Source organism: Anser brachyrhynchus (genome assembly GCF_964034855.1).
Source record: "Anser brachyrhynchus genome assembly, chromosome: 3".
Classification (NCBI taxonomy): Eukaryota; Metazoa; Chordata; class Aves; order Anseriformes; family Anatidae; genus Anser; species Anser brachyrhynchus.
Window position 1 is genome coordinate 7,501 of NC_137696.1, and position 25,922 is coordinate 33,422.

Below are 25,922 nucleotides of genomic sequence, written 5' to 3' on the forward strand. Positions count from 1 at the left end.
TAACCCCTAAGAACCCTGACCCCTAACACTACGGCTCCCACGGATCTAACCCTAACCCCTACCCCAAAAAACCCTAGAAACCCTAACCCTAAAAACCCTTACAGTCCTAACCCGATAAAATTTACCACACTAGACCTACACCTAAAAGCCCTAACCCTAAAAATTAAGACCCTCTAAACCCTAACCCAAAAAGTAAAGATTCTCAAAGCCCTAACCCTGGAGACCCTAACCTTAAAAAAAACATTAAGACCTTAAAACCCTAACTCTAAATACCTGACCATAACTAAAACCCTAAGACCCTAACCCTAAAAACCCTATCAACACTAAAACCACAAAATACTTTAAAACCTTAACACACTAACCCCCAAACCCTAACCCTTATACCTCCAGCCCTAACAACCTTAAAATCCTAACCCTAAACCCTGAAAACCCTAACCCTGAAACCCAACCCTAGTGCCTTAGCCCTGAAACCTTAAAACCCTAACACCTTGTTAGAAACACTCTGTAACCAATAACATAGGCTCAGGCAAGAATCTCAGTGAAGTAGCATTTTTATTCACGATTGCAATGGCAGGCGTCCCACAAACTACCTACTAGTTCCATAACACAGTTTATATAAATTTTTTTTTCCTCTCGGTGACCAGGACCCCCTCCCCAGTTTCCCCATTGACTGGGTAATCCAGGTTCACAATCTATCCGGTGCTTCACTGAAAATACACAGCTGCTGGCCTGTTACAAGTCAATTTTCTCTTTTCCTTGACTGTTTTCCTCTTTGAGGTGGTAATGTTTCTTACACCGTGATTTCCACCCAATTGCTCTAAGGATTCTGGTTGTCTGCATTTCACAAGGTTGTCTGGTAAGCTTTCTTCTCACTGCAAGCATATCTCGATACCACCTTCCTTCCCTCTAAACAACGTAACTCTGTGCAAAAACATTTTTATTCCCACAACCTTGATCCCCTTACCCTAAAATCCTTATTCCCTTTAACCCTAACAACTCTAACCACAACCCTAACCCTTCATATCAACCCCCCGACGCTAATGACACTGACTAATGATCCAAACCCCAAACTGCCCCAACCCCAGGAAACCGACAAAGAAACTGACACGAAGCTGAAAACTACAAAAAAGGCAAAACCCTGGATACAGACCCCAAATCACACACACGCGACCAAAATGCTACAGAAAAGCCCCAGACGCAGGCCCCAAGCACTACAGCTAGGCCCCAGAAGCTCAAGACACATCCCAAAGCCAAAATGCAAGCCCCAAACGCTACAGAAAAGCCCCCAAACACCAGACGCAGGCTGCAGAAGTCTACAAGTGGGCCACGACCCACCCCCAGACACAGGCCCCAGGCCCAGCCCCACGCCCCAGACTCAGGCCCCAAAGGTGTACAACCAGCTCCCAACTGCCCCCCTCAAAGGGAGGCTCCAAAGCCCGCCAGAGGACCCTAGAGTGTACAAGCAGCTCCCACCCCCCCGGCACAGGCCCCAACCCCCCCCAGACACAGGCCCCAAAGGTGTACAAGCAACTCCCCGCCCTCCCCAGAGGCACACCCCAAAGGTGTACAAACAGCCCCAAACCCCCAAGACCCAGACCCCTACAGCATAGAAGCAGCTCCCAACCCCATCCCCCAAGGCACATGCCCCAACCCCCCCCCAAGGCAGGCCCCAAAGGTGTACAAGCAACTCCCTCCCCACGCTCCCTCCCCAGAGGCAGGCCCCAAAGGTGTACAACCAGCACCCGACCCCCCCCCAGATGCAAGCCCCAAAGGTGCACAAGGCAGCTCCAAACCTCCCCCCCAACCCAGGAGTCCAGTGTACGAGCAGCTCTCAACCCCTCCCCAACGCAGGCTCCTATACTGTACAACCAGCTCTGAACCCCCCACTCCCCAGACACAGGCACCAAGACCCCGCAGAGAAGGCCCCAAGGGTGTGCAAGCAGCTCACAACCACCCCCCCCCGAGGCAAGCCCCAAAGCCCCATACAGGGAAGCCCCTAGTGTGTACAAGCAACTCACAACCCCTCCCAACTGCAGGCCCCAAAAGCGTAGAAGCAGCTCCTAACTCCCCAAACGTGGGCACCTACAGTGGACAAGCACCTCTCAACCACCCCCCAGCTGCAGACCCCAAAGCTGTACAAGCAGCTACAAACCATGCCCAAGGCAGGACCCTGCAGTGTACAAGCAGCTCTCACCCCCCCCCCCAGATACAAGTCCCAAAGGTGGACAAGCAGCTCCCAACCCCCTCCAGATGCAAGTCCCAAAGACGTACAAGCAGCTCCCAACCCACTTCAGATGTAGATCCCTACATTGTACAAGCAGCTCCCAACCCCCACAGATACAGATCCCTACATTGTAGGAGCAGCTTCCAACTCCCCCAGATGCAGGCCCTGACCCCACCCCCAAAACACAGTCCCCAAAGGTGTACAAGCAGCTCCACACACCCCCCAAGACACAGGCCCCAAAAGCCTAAACATATGCCAAGCAAGTACTAATGCAGGTGCCAAACGCTACAGACAGGCCCAAAAGCACAGGCACGAGCCCCAGATGCTCGAGGCCGAGACGTAACTTGGCTTTCTGAATTACTGGAAAGCGGCTTTCATTCTCAGCGAGGTGTGCGCAGGCTAGACAGGATGGGGCTTCAGGCACCTCTTCACCTGTGGAAACACACTGCCATCAGGCACCGCCATGCCAGACAAGCTTTTTCTGTTAAAACACCCTTCTCAGATGCCCCGCGGCATTCAAGTGACCTGCTTTGCTCCGATTCTAAAGACTAGTGTCACAGCCCACCTTGCCTGTGGCACCCGATCAACAGAAGAGAAAGCAACCATACCGTTTGGAAACCGTCACTGCACGTGCCGCTCCTTGATGCTCTGTAACCTCTTCTCAAATCCTCAGCCACTTCTGTGTAGAGCCTGCCATGGCACCTGCAAAGCAAGATGGAAACCCTTCGCAGTCACCTTGCGCAACTTGGCCATTCTGCTCCAACCCCACTCACGACCAGCCTGCCCTTCTCGTGCTGCTCTTCAGAGTGCAGCTTGGCCCCTCTGAGTCCGTGCGAGGCACCTGCGAAAGAAAAAGAAAAGCATAGGCCGCGGCAGCATCCAAAGCCGCAGCACAGCTAGGACAGGTACTCTCACCTGCTCCCTTACTCTGCCCCCTCACCTGCCCTCGAGGCAGATGCTTCCATCTGCTCTCTTAAGCCAGCTACAACACCTCTGGAATATAAACAGGACTTTAACTGTATTTTGTGTAGTTAAGTAACTGCAGTGACAACCGCACCCCAAAAATAACTGCTGCATCTGTTCATCGCTCACCTTGCCAAAACCAGCTCTGGTCGTGAAGTCCCAGGTTGTACGCTGTGTTTCAGCTTTAACAAATGAAAACAGTCAGAAGGTAATCATTCAGATGCCAGCATTAGCACCCATCCCTCAACAACACAAGGGACCCCATGGCTAATTTTATCATTTCAAAACAGCAGCCCCCTTGCCTCAGCACCTGGAAAGTAGATCAAGCCAGTCACCGGGTTGCCTACCGAGTCCTTGACAGTTCCAAAAGGAGCTCTTTCCTGTGACCTGTTCCTCCTAAGGTTTACCCCTCTACTGGGGAGGGGAAAGAAATACGAACAAAAAATCAAAACCCCACATCTGCGAGCTTTCAAGATTCAATGACAGACCTCTCCTCTAGCACTACTCAAGCACTATGCAAACAGCTGCTCGCAAGCAGCTCAAGTCTCCCCCTCCACATTTGCCAAACACCACGGAGATGACTCTGTGCCAGCTGCCCTTCAGTACGTGCCCAGAGGCAGACCAGATGTCTTTGCCAAAACAGTCCGGACGATGTATTAGTACACCGCCACGTTAGCTACCATCACTAACTGCCAGGCAGGACAGCTCCAGGCCAAACACACACACACAGGCACGCTACAAACATTACGAAAAAAACACAGAACACAAGGCGCAAAAAAAAAGAGGACTCCCAGAGGGAAGCCATACAGCGACAGCAAGTCAGAAGAGGTGCTCTGCAGCAGACCCAAGGAGAGACTCAAATGTCACGACATGCGACTGGAAGCAACTGCCAGAACTGGGATGATGGAGGCATAAAAAGCCTGCCTTCAAGGCAAGAGACCAGAAGGATGGGGAGTGCAAACCCCGGAAGAAAAATGCTTCGGAAATGAACTCCCAAGACAGAGCTCCTGATGAAGCCCACATGACTTCCGCAACAGCGAGGATGGAAACAGATGCCATCTGAAACCGAATATGATGCACAAGACCTGAAACACATCTGCGCTTCAGGCTGTGACTGCAAGACAAGAAGTGCTCAGATCAGCCCTACGATGATGAAACAAGCATTTAGGACCTTTGGTGTGGCTAACAAGTTGCCCATCTAATCCGTCCAGTGGAAAAAGGCAATGAGGATATCAAGACCTGAGGAGCGCGTAACATATGATGATCGCATCAAGAAACATTTGATACAAAAAAATTACACGCACAGAAGAAATGATCTCTTTAAGCTCCCACTGCAAGACAAGAAATGCTCAGCTTCCGATTGAGCATCAGCATTATTCCAGTGAGGTCAAGTGTTCGACACACTCAGGACGGCTTCCCCAGGGCCTGCCAAGCACCAGGAGCAACAGCACAGCACAGACAACACAGAACACAGACACCAAGCTGGAACTGCCCTGCCTGGCACGTGCTCAAGCCCTACCTGACAGAATCCCACGCCCCCACACACTGTCTGACCGTGATCAATCCTAAAAGGCCCCATCCACAGCAATGACTTAAAAGCACAGACCCTCGCCCTATGTGTGCATTCAAAACCCGAAAGCAAACATAGCACTTGCCCCGCAACTTAGCTTGGGAATGATGGGAGGCAGGTTCCATCCTCATCAAGGAACACGAAGGCTAGCCAGGACATTGCTTCCGGCACGAGGCTCCTCTTCACCTGCAGAAATAAAGTGCCATCGGGCACTGGCACACCAGCCAAACTTCTTCCAGTGAAACACCCACCTCAAAAACAAAACAGTAGTCCACTGGCCTGCTCTGCTACTGAAGTCAGATAGACCAACTCCAGACAACTGCCCGCCTTCCCCTGCCAACCACCCCCAAACACACAGTATTTGCCCCTGGACTTAATTCTCAGGGGTCACAATCCATCCTCAAGGTGGACCACAGAGGCCAACTAGGATGTCCCCACTATCTTCTTCGTCCCCGGAAAAGAGGAGTCACCCAGAGGTGGGACCAATAGACTACCAGATCAAAAACAATGCCCTTTTCCCAACTTTTCTCCACTCACCTTCCCGATCCAGGCTCAGCACTTCCATTTACTGTGCTGAGCCAAGGTCACGTGGCTTAGACCAAGGAGAAAGAACAAACAAAAATGACAATCCACAAAACAGTCTATACCCACTCCTCTTCTTTCCTCCCCTACCCCAACAGCCAAGAAGCCCCAGACCCACGTTCCCCAACCCAGTACCACCGCTTCGCTCACCTAACATCCCAAGGAGATGCATCACCCTCGTGCCTCATTCAAGTGTCCGTGCCCATGCCCTGGGCTACAAGAAACAAAAAGAGGAGGTCATATCCGTGATGGACACACAAACAGTACAGCTCCTTGCAGAGGACTCAAACACAGAGACGAGAGCCAGAAAAAAAAAAAACACACCCTCAGGTCCACAAATACCAAAAGGCCATGAATGCACAGCAGCCCCAACAGGGGTAATCACAGACTTATCCTTTACAGATGAGAACGGTGACCCTGCTCAGTCTTTCCATAATACTGCACTTATGCGGTCAAGCCCCTTCTGATGTGTACTGAAGCTCCTTGTGAAGCCTCTGGACAGTTATGCAAATGACTTGATATACCTAGAGATTAAAAGATAACTCAAAAAAAAAGGAACCTTACCCCACCATTTCCCAAAAACAAGTTAGCCGGCAACACCTCCTAAGCACACCTCTATTATGTGAATTCCAAGCACTTAAAATCTAGAAGGCTGCAAGGTCTAAAGATCCTACAGCCACCCAAACCACAGGCAAAAGCTCCAAAACTATAACTAACTGTCCCTAACCCTGAAAAAGACCACCCCTTACATGCCTACTGCTGCTCTTTTCAGATGCATGCTTACACAGGGAGCTTCGATGATACTTATCTCCTAAACCCTGCTCCATCACTTTGCCACCAAGGTTGTAACTTTGATAAGATTTGCCTTAATTCTGCAGAAATCATAAGGGACCCAGAACCACAAAGCAAACACACAAAGTAACATTGATATCCTATCCATAAACATGCTATAACACTTACTCACCTGAAGAAGAGCTGCATGCAATACAGGCACCTATTACTAGATTGGTTTACTCTAACAGGTCCTACTAGTTGTTACCCCACAAAGATGGGCCTACCGGTCTCTACGTCGAAACGCATCAGTCTGTAGACTCTGACCCACCTAAAGACCCCTGCAACTGACTGAAGGAAAAACAAAGCACTTACCCCAAAGTGCAGCCCAGGCATAATGAGCTCTCTGATGGAATGCCTGCGACTCAATGACCACTAGGCCCTGCCTGGGACCCAAAGCCAATCACCTGGGAAAGGGGAGGGCAAAGCACAAAGTAGAAAGAGGAGAAGCAACACCTGTGGTTTATGTATCTATTTATATGGCTTAGCTCAACAGCATGCAGGGTGCAGACAAGAGAACTGGGTTGTTTCTAGAAGCAACAATCCCCATGTTTTGGCTTCAGCTTTGAATATTGAAAGCTTTTCTCCTCTACAACACCTGCCTAAGGAACCAAACAGCATTGCAGTGACCTGCATTGCTCCTATTCCAAAGATTATCACAGCCCACCTTGCCTGTGGCACCTGATAAGCAGAACAGAAAGCAACCACAGCAGCAAAAGCCACTGCACCCTCAGGACAGTTACTCTCATCCCCTCCTTTACCTCAGCCGCTTACCTACCCCACACGGCAGATGCTTCCACCCGTTCTCTGAAGCCACCTAGAGCACCTCTAAGAGAGAAACTGGAATTTTACTCTATTTGATATAGTTACAAAAACTGCAGCGACAGCCGCACCCCAAAACTAACAGCTACCTCTGTTCATCACTCACCAGAGTCACTCCAGAGGCAGCTCGGGTCGCGACGTCCTGTACTGCACACTGCGTTTCAGCCTGAACAAAGGAAAACACAGTCAGAAGATACACATTCAGCTGACAGCATTAGCACCCATCCCTCAACAACAGAAGTCACCCCATATTTAATGGTTTCGTTTCAAAACAGCAGTCCACTTGCCTCTGTACCTGCAAGTTAGATCCAAGCTCGAAAGGAACGGCCACCATCACCCATGCCACCTGGGAACACAGAAGGACAAAATGACCACTGTGCTTGCAAGCCACCACCTGCCACAGTGCTCCTCTGTCCCAAACAGCCTCACCTCAGACCCTCAGAGGGAAACACCTGAATGTCTTCCCTTTGCATCAGATAAGGGATCACCAGGCTGATAGAACTCTCACCTTCCCTCACTGCTCCGTGACACGGGGATTTCCCTGTCCAAGACTGCACGAAGCCCCTGCAGAGACAAGAGAAAAGCACACCCTGAGGCACCTCACAGCCACAACGTACCTGCTGCAATACCTCTCTCTTCCCAGCTCCTTTACTTCAGCTCCTCACCAGCTCTGAGATTCTTCGCTTCAGTTTCCCATTGACTGGGTAATCCAGGTTCACAATCTATCCGGTGCTTCACTGAAAATACACAGCTGCTGGCCTGTTAAAAGCCAATTTTCTCTTTTCCTTGACTGTTTTCCTCTTTGAGGTGGTAATGTTTCTTACACCGTGATTTCCACCCAATTGCTCTAAGGATTCTGGTTGTCTGCATTTCACAAGGTTGTCTGGTAAGCTTTCTTCTCACTGCAAGCATATCTCAATACCACCTTCCTTCCCCTCTAAACAACGTAACTCTGTGCAAAAACATTTTTATTCCCACAACCTTGATCCCCTTACCCTAAAAATCCTTATTCCCTTTAACCCTAACAACTCTAACCACAACCCTAACCCTTCATATCAACCCCCCGACGCTAATGACACTGACTAATGATCCAAACCCCAAACTGCCCCAACCCCAGGAAACCGACAAAGAAACTGACACAAAGCTGAAAACTACAAAAAGGCAAAACCCTGGATACAGACCCCAAATCACACACACGCGACCAAAATGCTACAGAAAAGCCCCAGACGCAGGCCCAAGCACTACAGCTAGGCCCCAGAAGCTCAAGACACATCCCAAAGCAAAATGCAAGCCCCAAACGCTACAGAAAAGCCCCCAAACACCAGACGCAGGCTGCAGAAGTCTACACGCGGGCCACGACCCACCCCCAGACACAGGCCCCAACCACACCCAGATGCAGACCCCAACTGTCCACAAGCAGCTCCCAACCCACCCCCCCCCATGAACTGGACCCCACCCCACCCCAGTGCAGGCCCCAGGCCCAGCCCCCACGCCCCAGACTCAGGCCCCAAAGGTGTACAACCAGCTCCAACTGCCCCCCTCAAAGGGAGGCTCCAAAGCCCGCCAGAGGACCCTAGAGTGTACAAGCAGCTCCCAATGCCCCCGGCACAGGCCCCAACCCCCCCCAGAGACAGGCCCCAAAGGTGTACAAGCAACTCCCCGCCCTCCCCAGAGGCACACCCCAAAGGTGTACAAACAGCCCCAACCCCCAAAGACCCAGACCCCTACAGCATAGAAGCAGCTCCCAACCCCACCCCCCCAAGGAACATACCCCAACCCCCCCCCAAGGCAGGCCCTAACAGTGTACAAGCAGCTCCCACCCCCCCCAGAGGCAGGCCCCAAAGGTGTACAACCAGCACCCGATCCCCCCCCAGATGCAAGCCCCAAAGGTGCACAAGCAGCTCCAAACCTCCCCCCCATCCCAGGCGTCCAGTGAATGAGCAGCTCCCAACCCCCCCCAACGCAGGCTCCTATACTGTACAACCAGCTCTGAACCCCCCCACTCCCCAGACGCAAGCACCCACCCCCCCCAGAGGCAGACCCCAAGGGTGTGCAAGCAGCTCACAACCACCCACCCCCCCCAGAGGCAGGCCCCAAGGGTGTGCAAGCAGCTCACAACCACCCACCCCCCCCAGAGGCAGGCCCCAAACCCCCCCAGATGCAAGCCCCAAAGGTGCACAAGCAGCTCCCAACCCCCCCCCAACGCAGGCTCCTACACTACAACCAGCTCTGAACCCCCCCACTCACCAGACGCAGGCACCAAGCCCCCGCAGAGGCAGGCCCCAAGGGTGTGCAAGCAGCTCCCAACCCCCCCCCCCCAGAGGCAGGCCCCAAAGCCCCATAGAGGGAAGCCCCTAGCGTGTACAAGCAACTCCCCACCCTCCCCAGAGGCACGCCCCAAAGGTGTAAAAACAGCCCCAACCCCCCAAGACCCAGACCCCTACAGCGTAGAAGCAGCTCCCAACCCCACCCCCAAGGCACATGCCCCAACCCCCCCCCCCAAGGCAGGCCCTAACAGTGTACAAGCAGCTCCCAACCCCCTCCAGATGCAAGCCCGAAAGATGTACAAGCTGCTCCCACCTCCCCCCCAGATGCAAGTCCCAAAGGTGTACAAGCAGCTCCCAACCCCCCTGTTGTGGTTTAACCCAGCTGGCAGCTAAACACCACACAGTCGTTCGCTCACCCTCCCCCCTCCCTCTCTGGGATGGGGGAGAGAAACGGGAAAGTGAAGCCAGTGAGTTGAGATAAAGACAGTTTATTAAGACAGGAATATAATAATAACAATAATAATAATATTAGTGATAATGATAATAGTATTAATAATAATAATGTGTAAGAAAACAAGTGATGCACCATGCAATTGCTCACCACCCGCTGACCGATGCCCAGCCTATCCCCGAGCAGCCGGCCCCCCACCCCGGCCAGCCACCCCTATATATTGTTTAGCATGACACCAGATGGTATGGAATACCCCTTTGGCCAGTTTGGGTCAGCTGTCCTGGGTCTGTCCCCTCCCAGCTCCTGCTGCACCCCCAGCCTGCTCGCTGGCAGGACAGAGCGAGAAGCCGAAAAGTCCTTGGCCTGGTGTAAAGACTGCTCTGCAACAATTAAAACATCAGCATGTTATCAGCGCTCTTCTCATCCTAATCCAAAACATAGCACCCTACCAGCCACTATGAGGAAAAATTAACTCTGTCCTAACTGGAACCAGGACAACAAGCAGCTCCCAACCCCCCCGAGATGCAAGCCCCAAAGGTGCACAAGCAGCTCCAAACCTTCCCCCTCAACCCAGGCGTCCAGTGTACGAGCAACTCCCAACCCCCCCCCCAACGCAGGCTCCTATACTGTACAACCAGCTCTGAACCCCCCCACTCCCCAGACACAGGCACCAAGCCCCCGCAAAGGCAGGCCCCGAGGGTGCACAAGCAGCTCCAAACCTCCCCCCCCCCAAACCAGGCTTCCAGTGTACGAGCAGCTCCCAACCCCCCCCCAACGCAGGCTCCTACACTACAACCAGCTCTGAACCCCCCCACTCACCAGACGCAGGCACCAAGCCCCCGCAGAGGCAGGCCCCAAGGGTGTGCAAGCAGCTTCCAACCCCTCCCCCCCCGAGGCAGGCCCCAAAGCCCCATAGAGGGAAGCCCCTAGCGTGTACAAGCAACTCCCCACCCTCCCCAGAGGCACACCCCAAAGGTGTAAAAACAGCCCCAACCCCCCAAGACCCAGACCCCTACAGCGTAGAAGCAGCTCCCAACCCCACCCCCAAGGCACATGCCCCAACCCCCCTCCCCCCCCCAAGGCAGGCCCTAACAGTGTACAAGCAGCTCCCAACCCCCTCCAGATGCAAGCCCGAAAGATGTACAAGCAGCTCCCAACCCCCCCCAGATGCAAGTCCCAAAGGTGTACAAGCAGCTCCCACCCCCCCCCCAGATGCAAGTCCCAAAGGTGTACAAGCAGCTCCCAACCCCCCCCCAGATGCAAGCCCCAAAGGTGCACAAGCAGCTCCAAACCTTCCCCCCCAACCCAGGCGTCCAGTGTACGAGCAGCTCTCAACCCCCCCCCCAACGCAGGCTCCTATACTGTACAACCAGCTCTGAACCCCCCCACTCCCCAGACACAGGCACCAAGCCCCCGCAGAGGCAGGCCCAAGGGTGTGCAAGCAGCTCACAACCACCCCCCGCCCAGAGGCAGGCCCCAAAGCCCCATACAGGGAAGCCCCTAGCGTGTACAAGCATCTCACAACCCCTCCCAGCTGCAGGCCCCAAAAGTGTACAAGCAGCTCCCAACTCCCCAAACGTGGGCACCTACAGTGGACAAGCACCTCTCAACCAGCCCCAGCTGCAGACCCCAAAGCTGTACAAGCAGCTACAAACCCTGCCCAAGGCAGGACCCTGCAGTGAACAAGCAGCTCCCAACCCCCCCCCAGATACAAGTCCCAAAGGCGTACAAGCAGCTCCCAACCCCCCCCAGATGCAAGTCCCAAAGGTGGACAAGCAGCTCCCAACCCCCTCCAGATGCAGATCCCTGCAGTGTACAAGCAGCTCCCAACACCCACCCCCAAATGCAAGCCCATACTGTGTACAAGCAGCTCCCAACCCCCACAGATACACATCCCTACATTGTAGGGGCACCTTCCAACCCCCCCAGATGCAGGCCCTGACCCCCCCCAGACACAGTCCCCAAAGCTGTTCAAGCAACTCCCAACCCCCCCCCCAGATGCAAGCCCCAAAGGTGTACAAGCAGCTCCACACACCCCCCAAGACACAGGCCCCAAAAGCCTAAACATATGCCAAGCAAGTACTAATGCAGGTGCCAAACGCTACAGACAGGCCCAAAAGCACAGGCACGAGCCCCAGATGCTCGAGGCCGAGACGTAACTTGGCTTTCTGAATTACTGGAAAGCGGCTTTCATTCTCAGCGAGGTGTGCGCAGGCTAGACAGGATGGGGCTTCAGGCACCTCTTCACCTGTGGAAACACACTGCCATCAGGCACCGCCATGCCAGACAAGCTTTTTCTGTTAAAACACCCTTCTCAGATGCCCCGCGGCATTCAAGTGACCTGCTTTGCTCCGATTCTAAAGACTAGTGTCACAGCCCACCTTGCCTGTGGCACCCGATCAACAGAAGAGAAAGCAACCATACCGTTTGGAAACCGTCACTGCACGTGCCGCTCCTTGATGCTCTGTAACCTCTTCTCAAATCCTCAGCCACTTCTGTGTAGAGCCTGCCATGACACCTGCAAAGCAAGATGGATACCCTTCGCAGTCACCTTGCGCAACTCGGCCATTCTGCTCCACTGCTCCACTCACGACCAGCCTGCCCTTCTCGTGCTGCTCTTCAGAGTGCAGCTTGGCCCCTCTGAGTCTGTGCAAGGCACCTGCGAAAAAAAAAGAAAAGCATAGGCCGCGGCAGCATCCAAAGCCGCAGCACAGCTAGGACAGGTACTCTCACCTGCTCCCTTACTCTGCCCCCTCACCTGCCCTCGAGGCAGATGCTTCCATCTGCTCTCTTAAGCCAGCTACAACACCTCTGGAATATAAACAGGACTTTAACTGTATTTTGTGTAGTTAAGTAACTGCAGTGACAACCGCACCCCTAAAATAACTGCTGCATCTGTTCATCGCTCACCTTGCCAAAACCAGCTCTGGTCGTGAAGTCCCAGGTCGTACGCTGTGTTTCAGCTTTAACAAATGAAAACAGTCAGAAGATAATCATTCAGCTGCCAGCATTAGCACCCATCCCTCAACAACACAAGGGACCCCATGGCTAATTTTATCATTTCAAAACAGCAGCCCCCTTGCCTCAGCACCTGGAAAGTAGATCAAGCCAGTCACCGGGTTGCCTACCGAGTCCTTGACGGTTCCAAAAGGAGCTCTTTCCTGTGACCTGTTCCTCCTAAGGTTTACCCCTCTACTGGGGAGGGGAACGAAATACATACAAAAAATCAAAACCCCACATCTGCGAGCTTTCAAGATTCAATGACAGACCTCTCCTCTAGCACTACTCAAGCACTATGCAAACAGCTGCTCGCAAGCAGCTCAAGTCTCCCCCTCCACATTTGCCAAACACCACGGAGATGACTCTGTGCCAGCTGCCCTTCAGTACGTGCCCAGAGGCAGACCAGATGTCTTTGCCAAAACAGTCCGGACGATGTATTAGTACACCGATGGACCGCCACGTTAGTTACCATCACTAACTGCCAGGCAGGACAGCTCCAGGCCAAACACACACACACAGGCACGCTACAAACATTACAAACAAAACACAGAACACAAGGCGCAAAAAAAAAAAAGAGGACTCCCAGAGGGAAGCCCTACAGCAACAGCAAGTCAGAACAGGTGCTCTGCAGCAGACCCAAGGAGAGACTCAAATGTCACGACATGCGACTGGAAGCAACTGCCAGAACTGGGATGATGGAGGCATAAAAAGCCTGCCTTCAAGACAAGAGACCAGAAGGATGGGGAGTGCAAACCCCAGAAGAAATCTCTTAGGAAATGAATTCCCAAGCAAGAGCTCCTGATGCGACCCAGATGACTTCTGCAAGAGCGAGGATGGAAACAGATGCCATCTGAAACCGAATATGATGCACAAGACCTGAAACACATCTGCGCTTGAAGCTGCGACTGCAATACAAGAAGTGCTCGGATCAGACCCATGATGACAAAACAAGCATTTAGGACCTTTGGTGTGGCTAACAAGTTGCCCATCTAATCCGTCCAGTGGAAAAAGGCAATGAGGATATCAAGACCTGAGGAGCACGTAACATGATGATCACATCAAGAAACATTTGATACAAAGACCCGAGGAGTGCATGACACAGAACACACCCTGCAGAGGCAGCACTACAAGACAAATAAACAGATGGGAACTGTCCTGCCTGGCACATACACTCACGCTACAAAATACCCCCTGCTCCTTCTATTAGCCTGATGACCCAGCCTCAAGCAGCCTGAAGGTGACCCAGCCTGAACCACCCTCACAGTGGCACCAAGTATATTCAGCCGGCTGGCTCCATGCTGCTCCGGCTCCCAGCTCCCATCAGCCACACCACATATGCAAATACCAGGTGCCCCTCAACTTAGCTCTCAGATTGCTGGATGGTAAATTCCCTCCACCTCAAGAAATGCACAGACACTGAGAGACATCTGAGTCCATGGCCAGGCTTATCATCATCTGCAAAAACAGCGTACCAGCATTCACTAGCACACCGGCCCTGATGCCCACCTCCTCCGCAATACTGACTACCACTGAAGCAATATATGGTTGTGCTCACCCGTTCCTCTCTGAGTCCAAGCTCCAACAGTACAGCCAGTATCACCCACACCACCTGGGAAAACAAAGGGATAAAATGATCGTTGTGTTCTCAAGTAATCACCCACCACACTGCTCCTCTATCCCACCCAGCCTCACCTCAGACCCTCAGCAGATTCTGAGGAAGGCCTGCTGCAGCACCTGCTAAACCAGGGGAAACACTTCAAGGACTTGCCTTAGGGGGACCTTGCTTAGGGACACTGACTGGGCTGACGACCCTCTCGCCTTTCCTCAGCACTCCACAATGTGGGGATTCACCTCTCCAAGGCTGCAGGAAGCACCCACAAAAGAAAAAAAAGAAAAGGCAGATCCTCAGGCACCTCACAGGCACAGCCTACCTGCTGCAATACCTCTCTTTCACTAGCTCTTTTTCTTCAGCTGCTCACATGCTCCAACTCGGCCGGGCCGGCACCACAGACTGGTGGTGCTTTCCACACTGCTGGAAAGCAGGCTTTATCCTCAAGGCACGTGCAGGCTAGATGAGATGGGGCTCCAGGCACCTCTTCACCTGTGGAAACACACTGCCATCAGACACCGCCACGCCAGACAAACTTTTTCTGTTAAAACACCCTTCTCAGATGCCCTGCGGCATTCCAGTGACCTGCTTTGCTCCAATTCTAAAGACTGATGTCACAGCCCACCTTGCCTGTGGCACCTGACCAACAGAAGAGAAAGCAACCGCAGCGCTTGGAAACCATCCCTGCACGTGCTGCTCTTTGTCACTCTCCGGCCTCATCTCAAATACTCAGCCACTTCTGTGAAGAGCCTGCCATGGCACCTGCAAAGCAAGACAGAGACCTTTCATAGTCACCTCGTGCTACTTGGCCATTCCGCTCCAACCCAGCACATGACCAGCCCCCCTACTTAGGCAGCTCTTCAGAATGCAGTTTGCTCCTTTGAGCCTGTGCGAGACACCTGTGAAAGAGGAAGAAAAGCATAGGCCGCGGCAGCATCCAAAGCCGCAGCACAGCTAGGACAGTTACTCTCATCTGCTGCCTTACCTCTACCCGCTTACCTACCCCGAGGCAGATGCTTCCATCTACTCTCTTAAGCCAGCTACAACACCTCTAAAACAGAAAAGAGGGGTCACTTAGAGTGACAGTGAGAACCGCAACCCAACTATTACTGCTCCATCTGTTCATCGCTCACCTTGCCAGAGGCAGCTCTGGGTACGAAGTCCCAGGTTGTACGCTGTGTTTCAGCTTTAACAAACGAAAACATAGAAGGTAATCATTCAGCTGCCAGCATTAGCACCCATCCCTCAACAACACAAGGGACCCCATGTCTAGTTTTATCATTCCAAAACAGCAGACAACTTGCCTCGGCACCTCAGAAGTAGATCAAGACAGTCACCGAGCTGCCGAACGAGAGCTTGACAGCTCCAGAAGGAGCTCTTTCCTTTGACCGGTTGCTCCTAAGGTTTATCTAGGACTGGAGAAAAATAAAAACACTCCACATCTGCGAGCTTTCAAGATTCAATGACAGACCTCTCCTCTAGCACTATTCAAGCACTATGCAAACAGCTGCTCGCAAGCAGCTCAAGTCTCCCCCTCCACATTTGCCAAACACCACAGAGATGACTCTGTGCCAGCTGCCCTTCAGTACGTGCCCAGAGGCAGACGGGATGTCTTTGCCAAAACAGTCCGGACAATGTATTAGTACACCGCCACGTTAGCTACCATCACTAACTGCCAGGCAGGACAGCTCCAGGCCAAACACACACACAGGCACGCTACAAACGTTACGAACAAAACACAGAACACAAGGCGCAAAAAAAGGACTCCCAGAGGGAAGCCATACAGCGACAGCAAGTCAGAACAGGTGCTCTGCAGCAGACCCAAGGAGAGACTCAAATGTCACGACATGCGACTGGAAGCAACTGCCAGAACTGGGATGATGGAGGCATAAAAAGCCTGCCTTCAAGGCAAGAGACCAGAAGGATGGGGAGTGCAAACCCCGGAAGAAAAATGCTTCGGAAATGAACTCCCAAGACAGAGCTCCTGATGAAGCCCACATGACTTCCGCAACAGCGAGGATGGAAACAGATGCCATCTGAAACCGAATATGATGCACAAGACCTGAAACACATCTGCGCTTGAAGCTGCGACTGCAAGTCAAGAAGTGCTCAGATCAGCCCTACGATGATGAAACAAGCATTTAGGACCTTTGGTGTGGCTAACAAGTTGCCCATCTAATCTGTCCAGTGGAAAAAGGCAATGAGGATATCAAGACCCGAGGAGCGTGTAACATATGATAATCGCATCAAGAAACATTTGATACAAAAAAATTACACGCACAGAAGAAATGATCTCTTTAAGCTCCCACTGCAAGACAAGAAATGCTCAGCTTCCGATTGAGCATCAGCATTATTCCAGTGAGGTCAAGTGTTCGACACACTCAGGACGGCTTCCCCAGGGCCTGCCAAGCACCAGGAGCAACAGCACAGCACAGACAACACAGAACACAGACACCAAGCTGGAACTGCCCTGCCTGGCACGTGCTCAAGCCCTACCTGACAGAATCCCACGCCCCCACACACTGTCTGACCGTGATCAATCCTAAAAGGCCCCATCCACAGCAATGACTTAAAAGCACAGACCCTCGCCCTATGTGTGCATTCAAAACCCGAAAGCAAACATAGCACTTGCCCCGCAACTTAGCTTGGGAATGATGGGAGGCAGGTTCCATCCTCATCAAGGAACACGAAGGCTAGCCAGGACATTGCTTCCGGCACGAGGCTCCTCTTCACCTGCAGAAATAAAGTGCCATCAGGCACTGGCACACCAGCCAAACTTCTTCTAGTGAAACACCCACCTCAAAAACAAAACAGTAGTCCGCTGACCTGCTCTGCTACTGAAGTCAGATAGACCAACTCCAGACAACTGCCCGCCTTCCCCTGCCAACCACCCCCAAACACACAGTATTTGCCCCTGGACTTAATTCTCAGGGGTCACAATCCATCCTCAAGGTGGACCACAGAGGCCAACTAGGATGTCCCCACTATCTTCTTCGTCCCCGGAAAAGAGGAGTCACCCAGAGGTGGGACCAATAGACTACCAGATCAAAAACAATGCCCTTTTTCCAACTTTTCTCCACTCACCTTCCCGATCCAGGCTTAGCGCTTCCATTTACTGTGCTGAGCCAAGGTCACGTAGCTTAGACCAAGGAGAAAGAACAAACAAAAATGACAATCCACAAAACAGTCTATACCCACTCCTCTTCTTTCCTCCCCTACCCCAACAGCCAAGAAGCCCCAGACCCACGTTCCCCAACCCAGTACCACCGCTTCGCTCACCTAACATCCCAAGGAGATGCATCACGCTCCCAGCTCCTCTTGTGCTCCGAGCATCTCCAGCATTTCAGGAACTGGAACCGCTGACGCCTGGCGCGCCTCAGGAACGTGGCAGGAGATGTACTCTGCTGTCGCAAGGTGCTTCCAAAGCCTGCATAACAGGCAAAGCAGACCAACACAATCCACTGACCAACTCAGGGCCCACACTGCCGTCCACTCACCCTCGTGCCTCATTCAAGTGTCCGTGCCCATGCCCTGGGCTACAAGAAACAAAAAGAGGAGGTCATATCCGTGATGGACACGTAAACAGTACAGCTCCTTGCAGAGGACTCAAACACAGAGACGAGAGCCAGAAAAAAAAAACCACATCCTCAGGTCCACAAATACCAAAAGGCCATGAATGCACAGCAGCCCCAACAGGGGTAATCACAGACTTACCCTTTACAGATGAAAAAGGTGACCCTGCTCAGTCTCTTGGTAATGCTACCGTGCTTATGCGGTCGAGGAACCGTACCCCACCATTTCTTAAAAACGAGTTAGCCGGCAATACCTCCTAAGCACACCTCTATTACGTGAATTCCAAGCACTTAAAAACTAGAAGGCTGCAACGTCTAAACACTCTACAGCCACACAAACCACAGGCAAAAGCTCCAAAACTATAACAAACTGTCCCTAACCCTGAAAAAGACTACCCCTTACACGCCTACTCCTGCTCTTTGCAGACACATGCTTACACAGGCAGCTTCAATGATACTTATCTCCCAAACCCTGCTCCATCACTTTGCCACCGAGGTTGTAACTTTGATAATATTTGCCTTAATTCAGCAGAAATCATAAGGGACCCAGAACCACAAAGCAAACACACAAAGTAAGATTGCCATAATATCCGTAAACACGCTATAACAATTACTCACCTGAAGAAGAGCTGCATGCAATACAGGCACCTATTACTAGATTGGTTTACTCTAACAGGTCCTACTAGTTGTTACCTCACAAAGATGGGCGTACCGGTCTCTACTTGGAAACGCATCAGTCCATAGACTCTTAACCACCTAAAGAAACCTGCAACTGACTGAAGGAAAAACAAAGCACTTACCCCAAAGAGCAGCCCAGGCAGAATGAGCTCTCTGATGGGATGCCTGTGACTCAGTGACCACCAGGCCCTCCCTGGAACCCAAAGCCAATCACCTGGGAAAGGGGAGGGGCAAAACACAAGAAAGTAGAAAGAGGAGAAGCAGCAGCTGTGGTTTATTTTTTTTGCTTCAGCTTTGAATATTGAAAGCTTTTCTCCTCTACAACTCCTGTCTCAGGAACCAAACAGCATTCCAGTGACCTGCTTTGCTCCTATTCCAAAGACTATCACAGCCCACCACCTTGCCTGTGGCACCTGATAAGCAGAACAGAAAGCAACCACAGCAATAAAAGCCACTGCACCCTCAGGTCAGTTACTCTCATCCCCTCCTTTACCTCAGCCGCTTACCTACCCCACGTGGCAGATGCTTCCACCCGTTCTCTGAAGCCACCTAGAGCACCTCCAAAAGAGAAACTGGAATTTTACTCTATTGGATGTAGTTAAAAAAACTGCAGCGACAACCGCACCCCAAAAATAACACCTACCTCTGTTCATCACTCACCAGAGTCACTCCAGAGGTAGCTCGCGCCATGACGTCCTGTACTGCACACTGCGTTTCAGCCTGAACAAAGGAAAACAGTCAGACGATGAACATTCAGCTGACAGCATTAGCACCCATCCCTCAACAACAGAAGTCACCCCATATTTAATGTTTTCGTTTCAAAACAGCAGTCCACTTGCCTCTGTACCTGCAAGTTAGATCCAAGCTCGAAAGGAACGGCCACCATCACCCATGCCACCTGGGAACACAGAAGGACAAAATGACCACTGTGCTTGCAAGCAACCACCTGCACATTACTCCTCTGTCCCAAACAGCCTCACCTCAGACCCTCAGAGGGAAACACCTGAATGTCTTTCCCTTCGCTTCAGATAAGGGATCACCAGGCTGATAAAACTCCCACCTTCCCTCACTGCTCCGTGACACGGGGATTTCCCTGTCCAAGACTTCATGAAGCCCCTGCAGAGACAAGAGAAAAGCACACCCTGAGGCACCTCACAGCCACAGCGTACCTGCTGCAATACCTCTCTCTTCCCAGCTCCTTTACTTCAGCTGCTCACCAGCTCGAGCTGAGATTCTTCGCTCACAGCGCCGCGGCAAACTCTGCCCGGGCCACACAACACACACTGCACAAGCTACGTTGTTTAAGACACACGAGCTGGAACGTTCCTGCCCAACAATCAGTGGCATCGCACAGGAAGGATGCCGCACGCTCCTAGAAACCAAACCTACCAGTCCTGAACAGCTCCCCTGCCAGACAATTCCCCACCTCCTCCTGCCAACCACGCTCAGCACACACACTATTTGGCTCTAAAAAGAAAAAAAAGTAATACCATACACACACAAAAAAAAAACAACTGAGCTCCACAAATGCCAAAAAGCCATGCACACACAGCAGCCCCAGCAGGGCTAATCACAGACTTACCCTTTACAGATGAAAAAGGTAACTCTGATACGACCCTGCTCAGTCTCTTGGTAGTACTGCACCTACGTGGTCAAGCCTCTTGCAGTGTGTAATCAAGCTCTTTTTAGTCCTCTGGAGAGTTACACAAGTGGCTTCATACGTCTAGAGATTCAAATATAACCCAAAAACACAAGTGGATCCCACCATCCCAAAAACAAGTGAGCCAGCAACCTCTGCTAAATATCCCTCTAGTAAATGATTTCCAAGCACTTAAAATCTAGAAATCCATAGACTCCAACCTGCCCAAAGAACCCTGCAACTGACTGAAGGAAAAACAAAGCACTTACCCCAAAGAGCAGCCCAGGCACAATGAACTCCCTAATGGCATACCTGGGGCTCATATACCATTTGGCCCCGCCCAGCACCCAAACCCAATCACCTGGGAAAGGGGAGGGGCAAAGCACAAGAAAGTAGAAAGAGCACAATAAGCACAGCAGCTGTGGGGTTTTTTTTTGTTTTGGGGTTTGTTTTTTTTTTCTTTTTTTAAATCTGGTTTAGCTCAACAGCATGCAGACTGCAGACAAGAGAACTGGGGTGATTCTAGAAGCAACAATACCCATGCTTTTGCTGCAGCTTTGAATATTGAAAAGACAATATGACCAAGCAACTGAAATTTTTTCAGCTAGAATTAGCTCAAACCTTTATTTATACAGAAAGAAAAATCTGGGAGCATAACAGATTACATGCAAAAAAAAATCAATTCCATGTAATAACATCACTTGCAGGAAAAATCACGTACTTGAGTAGGCTATCTGTAAACCAAAAGGCTATGCTGATGGGTCAAAACACACTACAGGACAATGGAGCCTGGCCCTCTGCTGCACCAACTTAAAACTCATCCCTACACTCACCAAGGTGCAACCCCAACCCAAACACAGACACACTATTTCAGCCTCAACACAGTTTTGGAAACTGCTGGAAAGCAGGCTTCATCCTCAGGCTACACGGGATGGGGCTTCAGGCACCGCTTCACCTACTGAAGACGACCACCATCAGGAGCTGCCACACCAGACCACCTTTTTCCTCTGCAACACCTTTCTCAGGAACCAAACAGCATTCCAGTGACCTCCTTTGCTCCTATTCTAAAGACTATCACAGCCCACCTTGCCTGTGGCACCTGATAAGCAGAACAGAAAGCAACCACAGCAATAAAAGCCACTGCACCCTCAGGACAGTTACTCTCATCCCCTCCTTTACCTCAGCCGCTTACCTACCCCACGTGGCAGATGCTTCCACCCGTTCTCTGAAGCCACCTAGAGCACCTCCAAAAGAGAAACTGGAATTTTACTCTATTGGATGTAGTTAAAAAAACTGCAGCGACAACCGCACCCCAAAAATAACACCTACCTCTGTTCATCACTCACCAGAGTCACTCCAGAGGTAGCTCGCGTCATGACGTCCTGTACTGCACACTGCGTTTCAGCCTGAACAAAGGAAAACACAGTCAGACGATAAAATTCAGCTGACAGCATTAGCACCCATCCCTCAACAACAGAAGTCACCCCATATTTAATGTTTTCGTTTCAAAACAGCAGTCTACTTGCCTCTGTACCTGCAAGTTAGATCCAAGCTTGAAAGGAACGGCCACCATCACCCATGCCACCTGGGAACACAGAAGGACAAAATGACCACTGTGCTTGCAAGCGACCACCTGCCACGCTGCTCCTCTGTCCCAAACAGCCTCACCTCAGACCCTCAGAGGGAAACACCTGAATGTCTTCCCTTCGCTTCAGATAAGGGATCACCAGGCTGATAAAACTCTCACCTTCCCTCACTGCTCCGTGACACGGGGATTTCCCTGTCCAAGACTGCACGAAGCCCCTGCAGAGACAAGAGAAAAGCACACCCTGAGGCACCTCACAGCCACAGCGTACCTGCTGCAATACCTCTCTCTTCCCAGCTCCTTTACTTCAGCTCCTCACCAGCTCTGAGATTCTTCGCTTCAGTTTCCCCATTGACTGGGTAATCCAGGTTCACAATCTATCCGGTACTTCACAGAAAATACACAGCTGCTGGCCTGTTACAAGTCAATTTTCTTTTTTCCTTGACTGTTTTCCTCTTTGAGGTGGTAATGTTTCTTACACCGTGATTTCCAACCAATTGCTCTAAGGATTCTGGTTGTCTGCATTTCACAAGGTTGTCTGGTAAGCTTTCTTATCACTGCAAGCATATCTCAATACCACCTTCCTTCCCTCTAAACGATGTAACTCTGTGCAAAAACATTTTTATTCCCACAACCTTGATCCCCTTACCCTAAAATCCTTATTCCCTTTAACCCTAACAACTCTAACCACAACCCTAACCCTTCATATCAACCCCCCGACGCTAATGACACTGACTAATGATCCAAACCCCAGACTGCCCCTAACCCCAGGCAACCCACAAAGAAACTGACACAAAGCTGAAAACTACAAAAAAAGGCAAAACCCTGGATACAGACCCCAAATCACAAACACGCGACCAAAATGCTACAGAAAAGCCCCAGATGCAGGCCCCAAGCACTACAGCTAGGCCCCAGAAGCTCAAGACACATCCCAAAGCCAAAATGCAAGCCCCAAACGCTACAGAAAAGCCCCCAAACACCAGACACCCTCCCCAGAGGCACGCCCCAAAGGTGTACAAACAGCCCCAACCCCCCAAGACCCAGACCCCTACAGCGTAGAAGCAGCTCCCAACCCCCCCCCCCCCCCCAAGGCAGGCACTAACAGTGTACAAGCAGCTCCCACCCCTACCAGACGCAGGCCCCAAAGGTGTACAAGCAGGCCCCTACAGTATACAAGCAGCTCACAACCACCCCCCCAGAGGCAGGCCCCAACCCCCTCCAGATGCAAGCCCGAAAGGTGTACAACCAGCTCCAACACCCCCCCCCGACAAGACGCAGGCCCCAAGCCCCCCCAGACACAGGCCCCAAAGGTGTACAAGCAACTCCCCACCCTCCCTCCCCAGAGGCAGGCCCCAAAGGTGTACAACCAGCACCCGACCCCCCCCAGATGCAAGCCCCAAAGGTGCACAAGCAGCTCCAAACCTCCCCCCCCCACAATCCCAGGCGTCCAGTGTACGAGCAGCTCCCAACCCCCACCCAACGCAGGCTCCTATACTGTACAACCAGCTCTGAACCCCCCCACTCCCCAGACACAGGCACCAAGCCCCCACAGATGCAGGCCCCAAGGGTGTGCAAGCAGCTCCCAACCAGCGCCCCCCCCAGAGGCAGGCCCCAAAGCCCCATAGAGGGAAGTCCCTGTAGTGCACAAGCAGCTCCCAACCCCCCCCAGATGCAAGTCCCAAAGGTGTACAAGCAGCTCCCAACCCCCCCCAGACGCAAGTCCCTGCAGTGTACAAGCAGTTCCCAAGCCCCCCCAGATGCAAGTCCCTGCAGTGTACAAGCAACTCCCAACCCCCACAGATACAGATCCCTACACTGTAGGAGCAGCTTCCAACCCCCCCAGATGCAGGCCCTGACACCCCCCCCCAAAACACAGTCCCCAAAGGTGTACAACAAGCAGCTGCACACACCCCCAAGACACAGGCCCCAAAAGCCTAAAGATATGCCAAGAAAGTACTAATGCAGGTGCCAAATGCTACAGACAGGCCCAAAAGCACAGGCACACGCCCCAGATGCTCGAGGCCGAGACGTAACTTGGCTTTCTGAATTACTGGAAAGCGGCTTTCATTCTCAGCGAGGTGTGCGCAGGCTAGACAGGATGGGGCTTCAGGCACCTCTTCACCTGTGGAAACACACTGCCATCAGGCACTGCCATGCCAGACAAGCTTTTTCTGTTAAAACACCCTTCTCAGATGCCCCGCGGCATTCCAGTGACCTGCTTTGCTCCCATTCTAAAGACTAGTGTCACAGCCCACCTTGCCTGTGGCACCTGACCAACAGAAGAGAAAGCAACCATACCGTTTGGAAACCGTCACTGCACGTGCCGCTCCTTGATGCTCTGTAACCTCTTCTCAAATCCTCAGCCACTTCTGTGTAGAGCCTGCCAGGGCACCTGCAAAGCAAGATGGATACCCTTCGCAGTCACCTTGCGCAACTTGGCCATTCTGCTCAAACCCCACTCACGACCAGCCTGCCCTTCTCGTGCTGCTCTTCAGAGTGCAGCTTGGCCCCTCTGAGTCTGTGCAAGGCACCTGCGAAAAAAAAAGAAAAGCATAGGCCGCGGCAGCATCCAAAGCCGCAGCACAGCTAGGACAGGTACTCTCACCTGCTCCCTTACTCTGCCCCCTCACCTGCCCTCGAGGCAGATGCTTCCATCTGCTCTCCTTAAGCCAGCTACAACACCTCTGGAATATAAACAGGACTTTAACTGTATTTTGTGTAGTTAAGTAACTGCAGTGACAACCGCACCCCTAAAATAACTGCTGCATCTGTTCATCGCTCACCTTGCCAAAACCAGCTCTGGTCGTGAAGTCCCAGGTCGTACGCTGTGTTTCAGCTTTAACAAATGAAAACAGTCAGAAAATGATCATTCAGATGCCAGCATTAGCACCCATCCCTCAACAACACAAGGGACCCCATGGCTAATTTTATCATTTCAAAACAGCAGCCCCCTTGCCTCAGCACCTGGAAAGTAGATCAAGCCAGTCACCGGGTTGCCTACCGAGTCCTTGACGGTTCCAAAAGGAGCTCTTTCCTGTGACCGGTTCCTCCTAAGGTTTACCCCTCTACTGGGGAGGGGAACGAAATACAAATAAACAAATCAAAACCCCACATCTGCGAGCTTTCAAGATTCAATGACAGACCTCTCCTCTAGCACTATTCAAGCACTATGCAAACAGCTGCTCGCAAGCAGCTCAGGTCTCCCCCTCCACATTTGCCAAACACCACAGAGATGACTCTGTGCCAGCTGCCCTTCAGTACGTGCCCAGAGGCAGACCAGATGTCTTTGCCAAAACAGTCCGGACAATGTATTAGTACACCGCCACGTTAGCTACCATCACTAACTGCCAGGCAGGACAGCTCCAGGCCAAACACACACACACAGGCACGCTACAAACGTTACGAACAAAACACAGAACACAAGGCGCAAAAAAAAAGAGGACTCCCAGAGGGAAGCCCTACAGCAACAGCAAGTCAGAACAGGTGCCCTGCAGCAGACCCAAGGAGAGATTCAAATGTCACGACATGCGACTGGAAGCAACTGCCAGAACTGGGATGATGGAGGCATAAAAAGCCTGCCTTCAAGGCAAGAGACCAGAAGGATGGGGAGTGCAAACCCCAGAAGAAATCTCTTAGGAAATGAATTCCCAAGCAAGAGCTCCTGATGCGACCCAGATGACTTCTGCAAGAGTGAGGATGGAAACAGATGCCATCTGAAACAGAATATGATGCACAAGACCTGAAACACATCGGCGCTTTAAGCTGCGTCTGCAATACAAGAAGTGCTCGGATCAGACCCATGATGACAAAACAAGCATTTAGGACCTTTGGTACGGCTAACAAGTTGCCTTTCTAGTCTGTCCAGTGCAAAAAGCAATGAGGATATCAAGACCTGAGGAGCACGTAACATATGATGATCGCATCAAGAAACATTTGACACAAAGACCCGAGGAGTGCATGACACAGAACACACGCTGCAGAAGCAGCACTACAAGACAAATAAACAGATGGGAACTGTCCTGCCTGGCACATACACTCACACTACAAAATACCCCTGCTCCTTCTATTAGCCTGGTGACCCAGCCTCAAGCAGCCTGAACCACCCTCACAGTGGCACCAAGTATATTCA

At 51.9% G+C, this 25,922-nt stretch overlaps 1 protein-coding gene across 38 annotated transcripts in view; it reads right to left on the minus strand.

Annotated features, from left to right (window-relative positions):
• Positions 1–1,945: 1,945 nt before the first annotated feature.
• Positions 1,946–25,922, minus strand: part of LOC308192685 (uncharacterized protein) — a 29,125-nt gene continuing 5,148 nt past the window's right edge. Inside the window, exons 1-17 of one of the 38 annotated variants that reach the window (XM_080586542.1) lie at positions 12,621–12,754; positions 12,135–12,544; positions 11,888–11,958; positions 7,658–7,856; positions 7,422–7,556; positions 7,288–7,338; positions 7,099–7,158; positions 6,486–6,577; positions 5,664–5,863; positions 5,490–5,553; positions 5,295–5,349; positions 4,839–4,943; positions 3,498–3,598; positions 3,317–3,369; positions 2,998–3,065; positions 2,833–2,926; positions 1,946–2,656 (exon numbers count right to left, since the gene is read on the minus strand). In XM_080586542.1, coding sequence (XP_080442668.1) covers positions 2,624–2,656; positions 2,833–2,926; positions 2,998–3,065; positions 3,317–3,369; positions 3,498–3,598; positions 4,839–4,888 — 399 coding nt within the window. In that variant the 5' untranslated portion in view covers positions 4,889–4,943; positions 5,295–5,349; positions 5,490–5,553; ... (7 more) ...; positions 12,135–12,544; positions 12,621–12,754 and the 3' untranslated portion in view covers positions 1,946–2,623. The other 37 variants (XM_080586541.1, XM_080586539.1, XM_080586564.1 and 34 more) reach the window with 37 other exon arrangements.